Source organism: Cornus florida, unplaced genomic scaffold (genome assembly GCF_030987335.1).
Source record: "Cornus florida cultivar Cherokee Brave unplaced genomic scaffold, ASM3098733v1 CherokeeBrave_3.0.0_Hap2_Chr01, whole genome shotgun sequence".
Lineage (NCBI taxonomy): Eukaryota > Viridiplantae > Streptophyta > Magnoliopsida > Cornales > Cornaceae > Cornus > Cornus florida.
The window spans coordinates 91593890-91606203 of NW_026775571.1; the positions used below are offsets into that span (position 1 = coordinate 91593890).

Here is a 12314-nt window from a genome sequence, read left to right on the forward strand (position 1 = left end):
TTCGAAGTCGATGATCAAAAGCATGAATTCATGGACCTATTTCTCATGTCTAGGAGAAAAAAATTAGGAAGTCTTTCATCATTAGTTCCACCATGCCCTTGGAAAACTATAATGTATGACCCAATATTTAATTAGTTCTTCATTGTTTCAGATCCCCATTAAATACATTTCGCAAAGCCATGCATTGAGTCTACCTAGACCACAATCATATCCCATATTAATTAAATGCCTCATCTTTTTTGTCACTCATCAATAACGCTTTAAATTACCTACACCAAATTTGGGGAAAAAAGGGTCAGTCAAAAAGCCACAATTGTCCTGATTTGAATGTGGGGCTACCATTGTTCCAAAGTTGTTATGTAAATTCATATATAATTAATTACATACTGAAAAAAGAAATTCAATATTATTATGGATTTAAAAATCAAGTTGTTATTTCATTACTCTTACAAAAAAACATGATTTTTTTCTTTTTATCCGGTAAAGGAGGGTGCCAAAGTCACACCACTATTGTGGATGATATAAATTTGTCTCATCATTTCTGTCAAATAATGGAGTAATAAAAAATGAAAGGATTAATTTTTGATGAACTTTTTTGGTCAGACAAAACCATTTTAAATTTGCATAATTTCAAAATTTTCATAACAAACATGTTATTTCATTAGTAATTAATTAATTGTAATAAAAAAAATTCATCAAATTTTATGTTTTACCATTGAATTACTGGTCTTTATAATTCTTTTTTTGGTATTTTTTCCATGCAAGTTTTTATTTTTCACCTTACTCCTAGTAAACTTCTCTCCATTTTCCGTTACATTCCTTTCCCTCGTATTACGCGTGTCCAAACACACCCCTCCAGCAATACGCAGTCCAACGGTTGGCTTCAATAATAAAAACAAAAAAGCTAACAATATGGAAATTTGAATTTCAGATAAAAGCAAAAGTAAAGCAAAGCAAAGCTTCCCTCAAATGGAGCTCCGTTCCGTCTGATTGAATTCCGATTTATGCTAGGTTTTGGGAAGCTCAAGCAAGTCAAGAAGTCACAGCTTTCAAGAACTTCAGATACCTCTAATCACCATCCAAAAAGTCACAAATCTCTTCTCTTCCATTCACACACACATATCTAAACACACATACAAGCACACACACATATACATCCAATTGTTTTTTGTATGTAGCTGGTTCTTTCAGCGATTCTTTGGTTGATCAATCTTGATGTCATCGACCACGACGATGTGTTCGATGAGGACTCGTAGCTCATTAGAGATTATGCTGGACGTAATCCAGCAAAGAGATGAACAGGGGTCGAAGGATGTGCCTCCGGCATTGCCGGCTCGTCCGGCGTCGAGGGCCCGGTTACCTCCGGCGAGAAGGTCGTTGCCGATTAATCTCCAAAAGGGTGGTTTGTCCTTTGATTTCAAAGAAAGCCAGGGTAAAAAGAAGGAAGATGTGAAATCAGGGTTTCAATTGGGTGTATTTGAGAGCACAAGAACCGATAGAAAAGCCCTTGTTGAATCACCTTACAAACCAATGTCATCGGAAACTGAAGCATCCACTGAGGAATGTGAGTGTGGTGATTGTGTTGGTGTTGTTCTAAAGAAGGTAAATGATGTCTTGATACACAGTAACATGTTTCTTCATTTTAAAATTTAAATTTCATAATTTTGATGAAATGGGTACAGTATAATTTTAGTGTTTATATGTGTGAATCATGTTTAAAATTTAAATTTCATAATCCTAATGAAATGGGTACATTATAATTTTGGTGCTTATATTACATGTATTTGCTTGGAACTTTGGTATGGTACTTCTTTGTGCTTAGTATTTAGATTCCTAGTTCTTTAGGAACAGCTGCATGTAATGGCATAAATTTGTAAGAATTGTTCTGCTTGAAATTTTAATATGTAGCTATATGTTAGGGTTTTGTAGACAGTTCTTTTTTTGGTGTGATATTAAGAAAATGAAGATGCCTCTTAGACGAATCACAATAGACTTCTCCAGAGGCTCTAAAGCCATACTTGTGAAACACTAGTTCCTTCACCGCATAATGGGGACAATGGGTAATAATAGTCATTGTTAATTCCTAAACTGGGGAGCTTTAGTATTGTTTTACTCTTATTTCATTAATAGCCAACGTGTCTTTTCACAATCGATAGGCAATATTAAATTTAATAAATAACTAGTGCAATGAGCCAATTAGGCATACATAATATGAAATAGCTAAGAAAAATGGGAAACCAAATTCAGAACAATTTTTTATAATTTTACTCTCAAGCAACCAAATGATTCTAGTCCAAAAGATAATAACTTTTAACACCTATTCCATCATCACCGACATCATAATCCTTGCCTTTCTCTGAACGAATAGGATTGGCCACATGAATTCTCATTTTTCATTCTATTGTATTACAAGCCATGCTTCCTCTTATATTTAGTTTTTTAAAGTCATTTATAATAACTTGGTCCCACATTACTTTTCGTCGGCCTCGTTGCCTCTTACCTTCTATGCAAACTAATCTTCCCTTTCTTATTGGTGCATTTGTGGTTCTACTTCTATGTATCCATAACACCTATTCCATGCCATTTAAAGACTTTTTTAAATAGTCACTCATTTTAAGATGGTAATATTCCAGTATTGTTACACTTGATTTTATGACAAAGGGCGTTTCAGGAAAATTATGTTTAAAAAGAGGCTCAATGCAAAGGGGCCTTGTCATTTGTTTAACTAATGAGTCGCCACCTAACATTGAGCTAATATAGGTCACTTGAAAACGGCTTTTGGAATTTTTTTTATACACAAGGAAAAAGATTTTGATTATGTAAAACAATTTGGTAAAAGGACATTTTAAAGAATGACTCCATATCTAATTTTGGAGTCTGATTACGCATGTAGAAGGTATTAGGCACCTCAAAAACATCCAAAAAAATGGTTACCGCATTACATTACATTACATGACCATCCCCTCAATTTTTTTTTTTCAAACCTAAAATAGTTGAAACTAAAATTACTGAAAAATTAGTACCAAAAACATATTAGGCCCCTCCAAGATTTTGAAAATCCCTGTCTAATATGGCAATAATTGAAATCTATATATTAAAAAAATTTACTTACCAAAAAAATTCCACAAAGCTAATAAATAATCTCAATTTGGAATCTTTTAAGCTTATTTTTGAAAATCCACACACACATATATATACATACAAATATATATAAAATAACCCCAATTTTTCTTCTCCTTGTTTTACTATTTTTTAACTTCAGTTTTTTATTTTATTTTATTATTTTATTTTAATTTTAATTTTTTTTTTGGGTCTGCTTATATATATATGTATTGTATGTATACCAAAATTATGCATAAATTTGTATGCATGGAATATGAAATACATTTTTGTTTATACATTATCTTATCTTAATTTTTTCATGTTAGAAAGATATAGAATACTTCTACGCTACCAATAATATATTATAATTTATATATCCCCCACCCCCCTTATAAGTTTCTGAGTCCACCCCTGCTCATAGTTATATCATCATGTCTTTTAATGGTTGTAAAGAAACAAGTATGTTGAAATGATTATTAAAGTTAAAGAGAAAGCATAGTTTTGATGTTGTATTTGACAAAGAATATTTTAAGTTTCTGAGTCTGCCCCTGCCCATGGATATATCATCATGGCTTTTCATGATTGTAAAGAAAAAAGTATGTTGAAATGATTATTGAAGTTAAAGAGAGAGCATAGTTTTGATGTAGTATTTGACAAAGAATATTTCTTGCATTATTAATTTAATACATAGAATAAGGCAACTTGTGGCTGAATAAAGAAATAAACAGAATCATAAGGAACAAGTTGGAAGAATGCACAATCAATCTTCTTGTGTATGGCAACACTTGCTTTGGTTTGCCCCTTCCATTAGCGAGTCCACAACCATTAATTGAACTTAACCATATTCACTAAACAGTTGGAAAATGTAAGAACCAAATTAAATAAAGAAAGAAGCAAGAAAGAAGAAAATTGTTTTAGGAACTATGTTGTTATGAGTTTGTGGTTTTAGGCCTAGGTTATTCTGAGAAACAAATTTGTATCAAAAAGAAGGTTGTTCTAGAAGATGGGAGTTTATGCATGTTGTATGATGTATACGAAGGGTGAAGAAAATAAAGCCTATAGGTCTTTGAGAGATGTATGATTTACTCTGTCATTTAGATGGTACTTTAAATAAAAGGGTGAGTAGGCACATTAAGGATGTTAATAAGGTGTGTAAATATGAGTTGTTGGAGGGAAGAAGTGTAAGATTAGAAATTATAAAGTTGAAAAATCTAGGCTTTGGTGCTTTACAAAATGGGACCAAGTCAATTTTGTTCTGGTTACACTTAAATATGGGACCAGATTTTGTATTTTGTAGGCGTATGGATCAAGGGGCCATGGGAACAAGTGGTGTTCCATCACGAAGATGGTCCATTTTTTTTTTGATAAGTAAGAAATGTATAAAAAGCGCTCAAAAGGGGAACGCATCCCAAAGGAACAACAAAAGGCAAAAAGAGCCCCAAGCCTTCAAAGAGACCAAAAAATCAACAATATCCTCAACAGATTTATAATCTCTTCCTGAAACTCAACAAAAAAGAATGGAAACAATAGAGAACTTAAGAAGAGAAATAGGCAACTCCTTTCCATCAAAATATCTCCTATTCCTCTCGAGCCAAATGCACCACCACACACAAAGAGGCGTAGCCCTCCAAGCATCCTGAATATGAGCCCCCACAGGACAACCTCTCCAAGCCTCAATCAACCCTCTAGAAGATCCAGGCATGACCCTAAGAATTCCAAACAGACCAAGCATCAAATCCCAACATTCCTTGGCCATAGAACAATGCAAAAGAAGATGATCCACTGTCTCCTCATCCCGAAGACACATGTAACACCGATTGACCACCAACAGATTCCTCCTTCTCAAATTATCCTGAGTTAGAATCTTTCCCAAAACAGTGGTCCAAGCAAAGAAGGCCACCTTGAGGGTAGCCTTGGAATGCCAAACAGCCTTCCGCGAGAAAGGACCTTCAGGCTCTTCTGTAAGACGCCTGAAGAAGGACCGAACATCAAAGCGACCCTGAGCATTGGGAGCCCAACTCCAAAAATCAAAGTCTCCAACCATAACACCCTTACGATACGACACCTCCAGAAGACGAATGGCATCCTCAACTTCCCAATCCTGAAAAAGACGCCTGAATCGAACATCCCAAACCAGTCTCCCGCTATCAAGATGATAACAATTGACCACCATGGTCTGCCTATCCGTAACAAATCCTGAACAATCGTGGGAAAGCGAAAGCAAGCGGAAGATCCCCACACCAGACATCCTCCCAAAAGCGAATCCTCCTGCCATCCCTTAGACGAAACCGAACATGATTGGAGAAATCAGCCTAGCCCTTCTGAATAAACTTCCAAACCCCCACACCCCTAGGACCACGCACCTCAAGAGAAGTCCACCCTCCTTTACTCTCTCCATATCTGCTCACAACGACCCTCCTCCAAAGCCAATGCCTCTCCACCCTAAACCTCCATAGCCATTTCCCATGGAGAGCTTTATTGAAAGGCACCAATCTTCTAAGCCCTAACCCTCAATTCCGAATCGGCCTGCACAACACCCCACCCCCCCCCCCCCCCCCCCACCCCACACACACACACAGAGACAGAGAAAGTTACGCTTCAAACGCTCAATTCTCTCAGCCACAGAGCAGGGAATTTGGAAAAAAGAGATGAAATAAGTAGGAAGGCAAGAAAGGGTACTCTTGATCAGAGTAACCCGCCCTCCCTTGGAGATGTACTGCTTCTTCCAACCCACCAACCTCCTCTCAAACCTATTCACAATTGGATCCACACACCTCGAGGGAGCTCCCAGGGGCAACCCTAAATAAGAAATGGGAAAGGAACCTATACGGCATCCAAGAATGCTGGCCAACAGCGCGATGTTAGGGACCTCCCCAACCGAAACCAAAACACTCTTTCCAACATTCACCGTAAGGCCGGAAACAACTTGGAACTAGATCAAAACGCATCTCAGATATTTGAGATGGGACACCTCCGCATCACAAAGCACTAAAGTATCATGGAGTGCAAGAAAAGATCCTCACATTTTGCAGGTCCAAGTACTAAACAGAAGTGCTTCTAGAAGCTTTGACAAACTTTTGCGAATAAAGATTTATGTTGCATTTTAGAGATGTGATTAAACCATTTGTAACCTTGTCACATTTCGAAACACAACCTTGCTATTTTTATCCAGATCGCATTCATAAATGCAACTCGGACTGTTGTTCATACAGCTTTTGATATGACTTTTGGTGCCTAGAACTTTTTCTTTTCAAGCTCATTTTGGTGATTCTCAAACAGCTGAAAAGCTTAGGATGCCTACTGCTTAATGGATCGATTTTAACCTAGAAAATTCTTCAATTGAGTGAGCTATTGTTGATTTTCACTGCAAAGGTCAAAAAGAGAGACATGAAACTTTCAACTTTTTAACACTTAAACACCTCACATAACTACTTTTGTTAGCTTATTTTGATTATTATGGGGCAAAATGGTATGTCTCTTGTTATTAGTACACTAGGATCATTTTTATCTAACTGTGTAATTATATTATTCCTACTGGATGAGAAAAGATCATTGTCCTTTGTTGGTCTCTCCCAAACTCCCAGTCAATAGAGGATGGTGGAAAGGGGGACTAGGTATAGACCCAACATTTTACACTACCTGCACAAGTGGCTGTTCATACTTGACAGTCTGAGCTTTTACAACTGCACCAAGTAATGGCCCTACTTAATGATATAAAGCCTATTATACAATTTTGTATGCCAGTGCGCCTAGCATAGGCAATCTATCTTTATTGTTTTGGCCCTTTTGGGATTTCTTATTCATTTGTTAATAATTGATTTTTAACATATATATAATTCTTCCTATTCTGAACAAGTTTGTGTTGCATACTTCCAAAGTTTGTCTAATCTTTATATGTTTGGTGGTTGATAGGTTGGTGTACTGGAAGATACAAGAGAAAGAGCACTACAAGGGATATTGGGGATCCAAAAATGTTTCCGCGGTCACCAAGCTCGCTGTTATTATCGTGAGCTTAGAAGAGGAATATATACACTGCAATCATGTATTGTTTCATATTAATCATTTTATTTTGATGATTGTGTCTGGAAAAATTCCTTTCACAGTTCTCTTATCATGTTTGACTGCCAGCAATGTCTGATGGTATATGATTTATGAAGTATAGCTTTGACCATATCTGCTATGGGAATGCACATTTTTTCTTTGAAAATGTTTATACTTGGAAACTCCAAAGTCCAAAAGTTTCTGCAGTCACATATCTGTGTTCTAGTTTGATTAAGAAGTACTAGTTGTCCAAGTTAAGAATATTGGTTCTTGTTATTAACCTCTCACTGAATTTGTATGCCCCTGCAGTTGTTCGTGGTGAGAATGCAAGAAAGGACTATAAACTTGTGATGAAAAGACTGACAGCCATTGTAGTACTACAAAATCAAATGAAAAGGCGAATTGCCCGGAGAACATTCCAAAAAAGGCAGAAAGCAGTTTTGCGTTTGCAATCTGGTAAAATTTTTATTTTTTTTGAACCCAAGCTTGCTTCTTTACAATCATATCTCATTCTATCAGTTGCTTTTCTGTAGCAATCCGTGGTTGGTTGACTCGAAAGCACTTGAGATGTATAGAGAATCTGCCATGCATTGAGATTAAAGAAGCCACAAAGAAACTGGACCGGAAGAATCCAGAAACAAAGGTACATTTCTTTTGGTTAAGAATATCAGTGTGGTAGGACGTTTTAATCTCTTAACTCTATTTGCTTCGAGGAAAAACAAAAACTCTATTTTCTTTGACTGCTTCATTTTGTTTGTTGGTACTGTTTATGTTTGTTTTATGATAAATAGAAAACAGCTATCGTGTGGCCAGTTCAATTTCTAACCTTTCTTAATTAGATCATTTAACATCATAGTTTTAATTCTTTAAAGTTCATTTTCTTTTCCTCGTTGTTTATAATACATTCTTTACCTACTCCATTGCAACACCTGAAATCAATACCATTAACTCAAAATTCCTATTGACATAAAAGTTCCAGTCATCCAAAAGTTCAAACAATTTTTCATGATTTTCATAATTGCCTTATAGCATGAGCCAGAATGAAAGTGGACATGTTTTTAATGAACACAGTGGATGGTAAAATCCAAAACATGACAAAAGGATAACATAACGTTTGAAAGGTACTTCAGGGTTATGATATGCATTTTGGGACAAAATTTCTAGGTGCTCTAACGTATATTCAACAGTTTAATGGGTTGAAGCTTCTCTTCATGTCTTTCCTTTTATTTTCTTATATTGATTTAATTTAAATAAGAAGAAGAATAGAAAGATGGATATTGCACTTTTTGGTATGTGAAAGAATCATGCCTCTTTTCTGCTGTATGGTAGTGGTTTTTGAGAGATGGAACTCCATAAATACAAGGAGATGAAGCAGCATGCCGCCACTTCCTGGCTATGCTGTCTCCATTCAATTAAGTTCAATCACACATTGTTGATAGAGACAAAATTTTGTTCTTTCTTTCTATTCTGAAAAATATATCAAAAGATACATAAATAGAAGGCTATTACTTGATGCTTGCCCATCTACGTTGGGTATTGAGAGGGGAAGGCTGGAGAAAAACCTATCATTTCATATAAAGTGGCTGTTCTCTGGTTTGAAAGTGCACCATGACACTCTCAGCCCAAGTTTTAACCATTGCACCAAGTAGTCATCCCTAGAAGATAAATGCTACCCAAAAAAAAAATGCTGTTGAGACAGTTGTCAAATAAATAATGTTATTAAAATTTCAGTGGATTACTGAATTGAATGAATCACGATTCTTTTAGAAATGGGGAAGAAAAAATAATTGCTGTTTCTCGGGGCAGGATCATGTTCAGGTTCTACCTTCAGTTCTAGCTGACCTACAAAGGCGACTTTTGAGAGCAGATGCAGCATTGTTAGAAAAGGAAGAGGAAAAAGCTGCTTTGCAGCAACAACTTCTGCAATTTGAAAATAAATGGTCACTTTATGAAGCAAAGATGAAATCCATGGAGGAGATGTGGCAAGATCAGTTGACATCTTTTCAGGTTAGTTATACCTGCATCTTTCTTTCGATCCCTGTGTGACTTGATGAACAAATGATTATAACCTAGTTTTATTTTTCCATATTGATATGAGAATTAAATTTATTTTTCTATTTATTAATGTCAATAATGATCCCAATTTTCTTTACGGTTTAATCAATATTTTTGTAAATACTGATAGTCACAGAAACTAAGAAAGTAATTTACTCCCCGCCTCTCGTTACAATAATTTTAAGTGCACACGCATCTAAGTTCCACAGACAAAGAAAGTTGTTTTTTAAGTGACTTAAGGGTTTCGGTTTCAATAATCATGCAGATTAGTCTAGCTGCAGCAAAGAAGAGTCTTGCTGTTGAAAACACCACAGCTCAACCTGGAAAGGTTGTTGCTTCCCCAGAGTATCTTCATTTTGATGATCGTAATGCAATGGTCAAGTTTTCTAATGCTTCCCATGATGCTGGACCACAAAGAATGAAGTGTGGGTCAGATGCAATCGGTCACCTGAATGAGCAGCAAAAAATGGTGATTAATGATGACGCCAACTTCCTTCTCGAACTAAAATCAGGGCAGTTAGCTTCCAGCATGAATCCTGACATTGAGCTTCAAAAACTGAAGCTGAGGTTTGGATCATGGAAGAAAGATTACAAAATCAGGTTACAGGAGACAAAGGTGGCACTTCATAAGCTTGGCCACTCAGAAGCGGAAAAGAATCAGAAGAAATGGTGGGGAAATTTGAAACACACGCACAAGAGGAACATGGGATGTTAGACTCTTAAATCCGAAATTCCTTTATTTGCTTTGTTTTAGCTAGTGCAGCCTTTTGCTGGCTACCTACCATTATAAATTCAAATTTCTTCCAAATCAAATGGTATTGGAAATGAAAGTAGATCACTTGAATAAGAAGACACCCGTCTTCATTTACTGAGCTTCTTCTCACTAGCAAAGAGTGGTTGCCATAGCAAATGGTACTAATTCGTGTGGAAAAGGAGAGGAGATGTTGATCATTGTTTGCATACAAGTTCTAATACTAGGGGATATAACTTGGATCGATGCACTACCGAGCCTAAGAAGCATGGGAGAGAAGGTTCTTTTGCTTTTATATGCTTGTTTTGAACAATGAAATGCGAAAAACCCTGCGAAAATGAAAGGAAATAAATGTTGTATACTTGTATATGCTTTGTGGGAGGCATTTGTTTCAATGCTTTGTAACTTGGTACTGTTTAATCTATCTGGACTAGTCTTGACAGATTTAATTTTCACAGGACATAATGTGTCTGAATAGTTCTTTTATTTTCCTCCTTATTTTATGTTTTAGATTCAGTTGAGTCTCTTCTTACACACACTTTTCTCCATTGCCTTCAAATTTTCATTATCTAGTCTGATAGTCAAGGGAGAGTCCTTGTTGTTTCACATCTTAATAAATCATTTCATAGCCATACAGTACATATACACGTATATAATCTATCCAGACAAAGATCATTGCTGAAGACCCTGGCAATTTTTCACGCCAAATTCCTATTAAAAAAAAAAATGTTTATATATATTTATACAAACAAATAGGAGGTTTAACCTTCTTGTTTGGTTCTGTTTAAAAAAGAAAAAGGAAGGTGCAGCGTTATTTTGGTGAGCAAAGTCAGTAGAAAAAGACATATGGTAGACCAAAAAAACGCCGTTGCCGGGGATCGAACCCGGGTCACCCGCGTGACAGGCGGGAATACTCACCACTATACTACAACGACTTGTTTGTTTTCTAGGCTACAGAGTATCGTATAATTTGTTTGAAAAGAAGAGAGTTTAGTTCGTTCATACCATTAGATAATGAATTAATTATATGTATGGAATGGCTTTATTCTATATTGGATGTTTGAACTTGGTTGGATAGGGTGGCAAAGGATGACAAATTTGAGGGCCAAAGTGCCACACGGTCACACCACATGATTAAATATTAATCGCTCAATTAATTGATTTTTTTAATTTTATTGGGTCAAAAATTGGACAACTGGTCTAATATATTGTTGGATCATAATTAGTTGATAGTTTTTATTTTTTAAAACAGCAATATGATAGTAAGGGTTTGCTTTAAAATTCTGAATGGATGACGTTTATCCATCACAAAAATTAAATTCAGGCAAAAAAAGAAAATTGAACAATTCGGTTTTTTTTCCCCTTTCATTTCTAAAAGGTTCATCACTAACTGCTAGGGAGAAATTGATTACATACCAACTTTATTTTTAATATTATTTAATTTTATGATTTTGAATTTACTTGAATATTGTAATAATAAACCAAACACAAGGTCCGATTGTAGAATCTTATCGAGCTTTGATTGGTTGGTGCACGTTTAAGGTGCAATTCAGAGCCGTATATGAAATATTTATTTCTAATACTTAATCCAAGTCCAATTCATTTTTAAAATTTTAAATTCAGATTGCAAAATTTCCAATTCAGGTTTGTTTTCTTCATTTTTTTTCTCTAATTGTTCTTCGATGAACTAATTTATTTATTTATTTTGTTTAATCAAATCACAAACGAAATTTCTACCGTATGATTTTCTCTTTATAGATGGCGATGACACATCACCTGAAATGACGCTGTAAGATATTTTCTTATATTTGTGGCCCACATGATTTGAACATGTGGTTTACTTCTATTATTTGGTGGTCAAATAAAATATATATCAGATTAGTATTATATTATTTGGTCAACTTATAAATTATCTTTTTAGTAATTAATTATTGGTCAACTTATAAATTATCTTTTTGGTAATTAATTATTAGAGAATATTTTCCTATTTATTCCTTACTTTGATGGAAAGTGGAATTAAAGTTACTAAAAGGAAAACTGGTTTTCTCTCTGTCTTTATAAAAGTGCATATTGCCATCAGTTATGTACGCTAATGAAAACAACACGTATAATATTTATGTGTGCAAAAGGCCAAGATAGAGAAATCGGTTTCCACGCTTTGACTATTGTAGTTTAGCATGTTATTCGTTTCGCATAAAGGATCTCGACATTTGTGTTGATCTCTTCGAGTTTTACAATTACAGATCGAGGTATTTATATCTAACTATTTATTTATCCATTATAGATATGTGAAAATCATGAAATTCTAAGATATGAGGTTCATGTTTATTTGTGATTAATTATTTGTACGAATAATTAAAGTTTA

At 35.2% G+C, this 12314-nt stretch overlaps 1 protein-coding gene and 1 non-coding gene across 2 annotated transcripts; one reads left to right on the forward strand and one right to left on the reverse strand.

Annotated features, from left to right (window-relative positions):
- The first annotated feature begins 942 nt into the window (after positions 1-942).
- Positions 943-10432, forward strand: LOC132306329 (myosin-1-like). The gene is made up of 6 exons (XM_059803684.1): positions 943-1602; positions 7015-7144; positions 7453-7599; positions 7677-7786; positions 8950-9150; positions 9464-10432. Exons 1-6 carry the CDS (start codon positions 1216-1218, stop codon positions 9911-9913), a joined length of 1425 nt encoding a protein of 474 aa, XP_059659667.1. The 5' UTR covers positions 943-1215; the 3' UTR covers positions 9914-10432.
- A 380-nt stretch (positions 10433-10812) lies between these two features.
- Positions 10813-10884, reverse strand: TRNAD-GUC (transfer RNA aspartic acid (anticodon GUC)). The gene has a single exon. It is a non-coding gene; the product is annotated as a tRNA-Asp (tRNA).
- Positions 10885-12314: the final 1430 nt, after the last annotated feature.

Excerpts from the sequence above, each read along its gene's own strand:
- LOC132306329 (XM_059803684.1), top strand. The coding sequence starts at position 1,216 with ATGTCATCGACCACGACGATGTGTTCGATGAGGACTCGTAGCTCATTA. Across the intron at positions 1,603-7,014 it reads TTGGTGTTGTTCTAAAGAAG|GTTGGTGTACTGGAAGATAC; the intron begins GTAAATGATGTC and ends GGTGGTTGATAG. Across the intron at positions 7,787-8,949 it reads GGAAGAATCCAGAAACAAAG|GATCATGTTCAGGTTCTACC; the intron begins GTACATTTCTTT and ends TTCTCGGGGCAG.